Below are 6197 nucleotides of genomic sequence, written 5' to 3'. Positions count from 1 at the left end.
AACATTTATAATTATTTACCACCCGTGTATTACACTGCAGCTCTACGTTGTTTGAAAAATTAAAGTTTTATACGACTTGGTGTGAGAAAAAAATATTTTTCACAATTATACACATAATCCGTTTGCGGAAAATGCGTTGTATTCTTGATGAATAAAAACAAAACTTCATATACGGCCCCTTTACGCAGTTGTACGCCTCTAAAAGCTCTAAAGCCCTTTACCCTGGTACAGTAATTTAAACGTTTTACCACTCGTGAGAAAAGTCCCCTCGTGAGGCTGAAGTATTCTGAATGGCTTCCTTTTTATGTTGGTAGCTACACTCAGCGTATCGCTACCACAAAACCTTTACTTGGTACATTAAAAAAAATATCCCATCCCATTAGCTCTTCTCATTCTGGTCGCATTTAACCAGCATCGGGCAGCTGCTACTCGAGCCCGAGGTAAATATTTGTGTGCCACAAATTCGTAGCACGATGCGGCTTTCCCGTGCTTCTGGGGCAAACGGACGGCCTTTGCTGTTGATGATACGTTTGAGTGCTTTGTGCATAACGTGGTTCGATGGGAAACCCGAACAGGAGGGGGGAGCGGGGACGAGAATCGACCTTCATTTCCTATTAATTGCTAACCCATTCTCAGTTTGCCCCATATTTAGCACTCCATCGGGGGACGAACTACGCATCCATACACACACACACTCACACACACAGACAGATTGTGGTGTTATTTTCCCGCAGGACATGCCTGCCGGCACCAAACCATCTTCATGTTTGCACTACTAACCGCATGCAATTCTGATTTCCCAGGATAAAAATGAATGCTTGTCCTGATTTTCTCTTCCCGCTTCTGGATCGTTTCCATCCGCCCGTCGTACTGTGTGTGTGTGAGCTTTATGGTGAAAATGTGCTTTATCTTCCCTAGCTACGATCCAGCCATCCAAATAAGGAAACCCCTGTCTCTATCGGTAAACCACTGGTCTTTGCTCATCTTGCTGTAAACCACAGGAAAGAGAGAGAGTTTAAAAACAAAACAAAACAAAAAAGACAATTTACACCGGAAGATATCTAGGTTCTTGGGAATGCTACACGAAGCGTCACTGTTGACACAGATGTTATACGATGCTGCCGGTTTTAGCCATCATTCGATGGATAAGTTTATGCCTGCCGCAGTGCTCTGGTATGGTGTGTTTCACCTTTTAACCAAGCGCGTTCATTACTCGCCATCAAACACAAACCACCATTATTAATTCAAAACATTTCAAATAGGTTTCCGTTCCGGTGCTTCCGTTCATTTACTGTGTCTGTTTTGACGTTGCGTTCACATTATGGACGGGTAGTAAAATCAAGGCCACTACTCTTGCGTAGCGTGAAAGCGTCTCAATGCTGCTTGCCGGCGGAAGGATAATGTAGACCAATAGGATTCACCACCATCGGTAAGTTCGTACCACATAAGCATGCCTAGCATGTTCTATCCATCTCAAAAACAAAACAAAACAAAACAAAAAACCGCCGGAGAGCATATCTCATATTTATGATTGTTTCGTATCCTTGTCCACCACCATAATGAGCCCCCCATCGCCAATGATGGGGGATGAAAAGAAGACCAACAAAAAAAAACAAACAAATTCCATCACGTTCCATCACAACGTTCCAACAAGCGGATGTGGTGAATCGATTTTTGTGCGGCTGCTGTGCTTTACGAGCGGTGAACAAAATCTTCATTACTTGCCATTCTTGCTTTATGAGTTTTTTTTTCGTGAACTCTTCAGCACGCTAAATGCACGCTAAACGGCCGAGAAGAACATGCAATCCTTCTTAACGCGACTCAAATGGAAAATATTAGTCAAAATGGTCCAAAAAACCACTTTTGACAACACACGTCGGAATGTGGAGGCGAATGCTTTTCCGGGACCTTGACTGACGCTGCATGTATGCGTGTGCAACAAAGCATTCAAGGTCACTGACCCACATTCGAACTTTTTGCAAGGCCGTAACTAACGAGCCGTGAAAATGTATCGCTTCCAGAGCTTTCATGGTAATCTGTTTGCAAGCTTTGGGTTATTACCGTGGAGCTTTCCAAGCTTTTTTTGCGCGGGAACACTTTTCTACAGTGATGGTAATAATTTTGTGTGTGTGTCATTAAATTTCATTACAGTACACAATCATCTGACAAGATGTAAACAAATTTATTTTACCTAATGCTTCGATTCGATCCGGGTTAAAAATTGGCTAAAAAGCTAACAAATGAACGACGAGACGGAGAGAATTATTGCTTATTGTTTTCCTACTGCTCAGGAGGACATGTTAAGATATTTCTCCCGTAGCAGACGACGCTGTTCCGCACGTGCGTCACGCTCGACCTGACGCTTCTTGTTGAGACGATCGTGCACGCGCTTCATTTCGAGTATTTCTTTCATTTCCTCTTTATCCTCATCCTGTGGGAAAGAAAGAACACAAAAGAAAGGAAATAATGTTCCCTTCAATAGTTTTACGATCACACCAACAGTACATACCGTCATGTTTAGTCGAAGAACCAATGCCCGACGTCCATCGGACATCGGTTGACTGTAGGACATCAGGTTCTTGAGCCGTTCCTTCGGTGGTACACCACGCTCCACAACGAGCACAATGCGTGCCCACTGACGTTGCCATTCGTTTTTCGTTTCCGCAATCTTCTGATACGTATTACCCATCATAGCGATCAACATGTTCACCAACAGGACGGCCACAATCACCATAAACAGTACGAACAGGATCTACCAAAGTGGTGAAAAGGTGGTTAAGAATGTACGAGACGAATGCTTCATTCCCTACCTTAGCACACATCTCATGGTCGGTGTTCTCCAGTGCACCATAATAATCTCCAAAGTTTGTCAATGACATCAGAAACATTGCTACGATCGACTCGATTGGCGAGGGCATTGGATTGGCATCACCGTCCTCTTCCGCTTTGTACGATAGAAACACAATGTAATAGGCCTGCGAAAAGCCCATCACAAACACCAGATAGATCACGACGAAACGCAACAGATCTCCCATTACCATACGGTATATCATCACTACGAAAGGTCCAACCGTTTTGAAGCCTCTGGAAGATTAAGGAAGGGTAGGTGAGTCTTTCTGAAGAAGAATTATACCCTTGAGTTCATCTAGACGTACCGACAGAAGAATAGGAAATACGGTGCCGTTGTTAGCATGATCACTACGGCTACATGGTCTTCTAGTTCTGTAAAACAAAGTATCTTTAAAAATGGTACAATCATCATTATGCAGCAGGAAAACAGAAACATAACCCGGGAGGGTGCCGTCATCTGAAAGATACGAACGTTTCGGTTAGACAACATGTCCAGATTTTTCGACTCCAAGGTACGCTACTACTTACAAGATTCTCGAAGAACATTTTCCGACCAAGAAACTTCAACTCTCGCAGAGCAGCTAGTAGGTAGAGAAACGATCCCACCAGTATGATCATCTCCGATATGAGTCGCACTTTACCTTCCATACCGTCGTAATCCATCGTATGACACTTGGAGTTAAAGAACAAACCGTCATCCATTTCGGATGGGTCAAACTCAGGTGATTCAGCTGCGCTTCCATTAAATTGCTGTAGATCTGTCATCTTTCCAACTAACATTCCCGCTCCAACACTTCCATTACTGTTAAGCGACGCGATTACGTTCTCTAGTGTCGATTCGTTCCACAGCAGTCGGCGAAGATCTTCCTTTGTGGAAGACGTTTTGTTGCCTCCTTCGGATCCTTCCTGCTCGTCATCCTCTGCCGGTGGTGGTCCATTACGTAGTGTGAAGCTCACCAACGATACGCAGAAGTAGCAGAAGAACATGAAGAACTGTCGGTAGAACTTATCCTTCACGAAAGTGTTCCACTTCGTTTTGAGCAGATCTATCAGTACACCATCGAGCAGATCCAGATGCTCATCCTTATCGCCGAACACTACCAGATTGAGGGCGGAATCTTTGCTGATGTTTCCCGTCTCTACGTCGATCGTGTCGATCAGTACCAGTGGGTAAGCGGCACAGGTTATACTACCCAGCTGCCAGTAAATTTCCCGCTCAATGTTCATGATGTGGAAGAACATCTCCACACGTCCGAGCTTTGCTGCCAGCGTCAATGGTGTTAGGTTTTGGTTGTTGCGGATACTCAACGAAGATCCAACCTCGTATCCCATATCGAACGTTGTGATCTTTTCGTATATCACAAGCATGTGCAGTACGGTGTTACCGTTGAAGTCTTTGTTGTCTGGGTCTGCTCCACGAGCCAACACTAGCCGATAGCATTCCTCCTGCCCAAGACAGGCAGCAAAGCTGAGAGGATACTCTCCCCAGTATACGTACCCATCGTAGTTCGTCATCTGCACCATCTGTACGATTTCCGTCTCTAGTGTATCGCACCGGGACGCTTTCTGATCCTCGGGACACATAAACGTACCACAGCAACGTTCATTCACATCGGAGTTGTGATCAAGCAGATACTTCACCATGGCTGGATCTTCGTTTACGATCGCCAGATGTAGCACACTCTCACCGTAGTACTCGTCGCACATATACACGTCGTTGATGAGCTTGGGATAGAAGCGTAACAATCGTTTCGCCAAATCCGCATGCAAAGATGTTGCGTTGAGTAGACAAAGGTGAAGAATGGTTTCTCCTACAGCGCCACGTTCCTAGAAATTAAAAAGAAGCAGGATGTTATCGCTATTAGTATTAAGTCGTTCAAACGAACATTTTATGGCATGGTCCGAAGTCACCCTAAATCATAACCTAACACAATTCTTGTTCCCATTCCAAACATAAAACGTCAAAAGTCCAAGGGGTTCAACTCCTCCATAACTCTACAAAACAAATCAATTACACTTCTCCAACCTCGAAATCTCCATCGAAATTCGGTCACCATTCCCCATCGAATGGCGGCCATTCTTCATTCCCACTCTTTACAACTTACAGCTGTCACAGCTACTAATACAACAACGGTCGTTCCGTTTGGCGGGCGTCTGGGCGGTTGTCGATGTCTTATTTCATGTGGTTCTTCTACACCTGTATGAAGCTTCACCTATGGTTACCGACACAAGCGCACGCGGAAGTAAACACACTGCGAGCACGTGTTCCCGAAGGCACGTGAATGACGCAACGTCGCCATCTTGCGCGCTTGTTTTGGACAATGTTGACAGCGCTCGCTGTTGCTTGCTGAAATTCCTTTTCTTTTCCTAGTTACGCTATTATGCAACCACACTGAGGTGGTCCTCTTACCTTCACGTTCCAGCACACCTCACGATAGCCGGACGGATTCATATAGTATTCCGCTTCGCTCACTTCCGGACACACGGCATCCATATCGAAATCTTCTTCCGGGTTTTCCATCGCGCGTATATCGGGCAGCTGTTTGTGGCGGGGCCGTTCCCGATTTCGTAACAGTACCAACACCGACACGGGAACATATTTTCCCTTGCCTTTGTTGTACAGAAACGGTTCGACCTTCGTCTTGATCGCATGATCTATCTCGGCATACTGTTTGTTCTGTATCGCACGCTTCATCATGTCCACGAGTAAACCACCACCCTTGAGGTTTACAAACTTGTACAGCGCCTGGGTAGATACTCCGGCCTGCTTCTTAACGCCACTGGTCACATTGCTCTCGGTATTTCCCATCGTAAACGATTGAGTTCGCGAACTAAAATACCTTTACTTAACATCCAAATCTCGGATTCAGAATCAAACACTCCTCAGACCAACTGGGAAACCCCAGCGGTCAAAGCACGGACTTGAAACCACCGGGCATTAACGTTTATCCACTGGCACTGGTTTTTTGGAGCTCCGAACAGTCCTGAAGCGGGACATTATGCGAAATAGTTTATTGAACAAACAACAGCGACATCGCTTCGGTTGCCTACGGAGGCGAAAGCGCAACGGTCGCCGTCCGTTGCGTTGCTAGGCGACCTTTACCTTTTCGCAGTATCTGTTCAAATGAGCAATGGCGCAAAATGCTTTTACTCGCCATAAACAAACACACAACCGTACCGTACCTCCTTATGGAAGGAATGCGCGCCATCAAGGTGATACTTCGGGAATTTACGAAATTGCTACCGATGTGTTCGTCACGAAAGGAAAGTGCACATAGTTTGTTGACACTTTACAGCTTAAATTTAAATCGAATTTAGTACGTTTTCTTTCGCACGAACAACTATGC

General features: G+C 45.2%; 1 protein-coding gene and 1 long non-coding RNA gene across 4 annotated transcripts in view; one reads left to right on the top strand and one right to left on the bottom strand.

The window, feature by feature from the left end:
• The window catches only part of LOC125770558 (uncharacterized), a 35323-nt gene extending 32492 nt beyond the window's left edge, over positions 1-2831 (top strand). Inside the window, exons 2-4 of one of the 3 annotated variants that reach the window (XR_007419217.1) lie at positions 919-1178; positions 1263-1429; positions 2695-2831. This is a non-coding gene — a long non-coding RNA (uncharacterized LOC125770558). The remainder of the gene's footprint in view (positions 1-918; positions 1179-1262; positions 1430-2694) is intronic. The other 2 variants (XR_007419216.1, XR_007419218.1) reach the window with 2 other exon arrangements.
• Positions 2164-6104, bottom strand: LOC125770547 (transient receptor potential cation channel subfamily V member 5). The gene is made up of 6 exons (XM_049440253.1): positions 5261-6104; positions 3379-4677; positions 3156-3307; positions 2811-3084; positions 2510-2752; positions 2164-2431 (listed from the first exon to the last, which is right to left on the bottom strand). The coding sequence occupies exons 1-6, from the start codon at positions 5657-5659 to the stop codon at positions 2288-2290; spliced, it is 2511 nt and encodes an 836-aa protein (XP_049296210.1). The 5' UTR covers positions 5660-6104; the 3' UTR covers positions 2164-2287.
• Between the last annotated feature and the right edge of the window lie 93 nt (positions 6105-6197).

Source organism: Anopheles funestus, chromosome 3RL, assembly GCF_943734845.2.
Source record: "Anopheles funestus chromosome 3RL, idAnoFuneDA-416_04, whole genome shotgun sequence".
Lineage (NCBI taxonomy): Eukaryota > Metazoa > Arthropoda > Insecta > Diptera > Culicidae > Anopheles > Anopheles funestus.
This window is presented reverse-complemented; position numbering and strand designations above follow the sequence as displayed.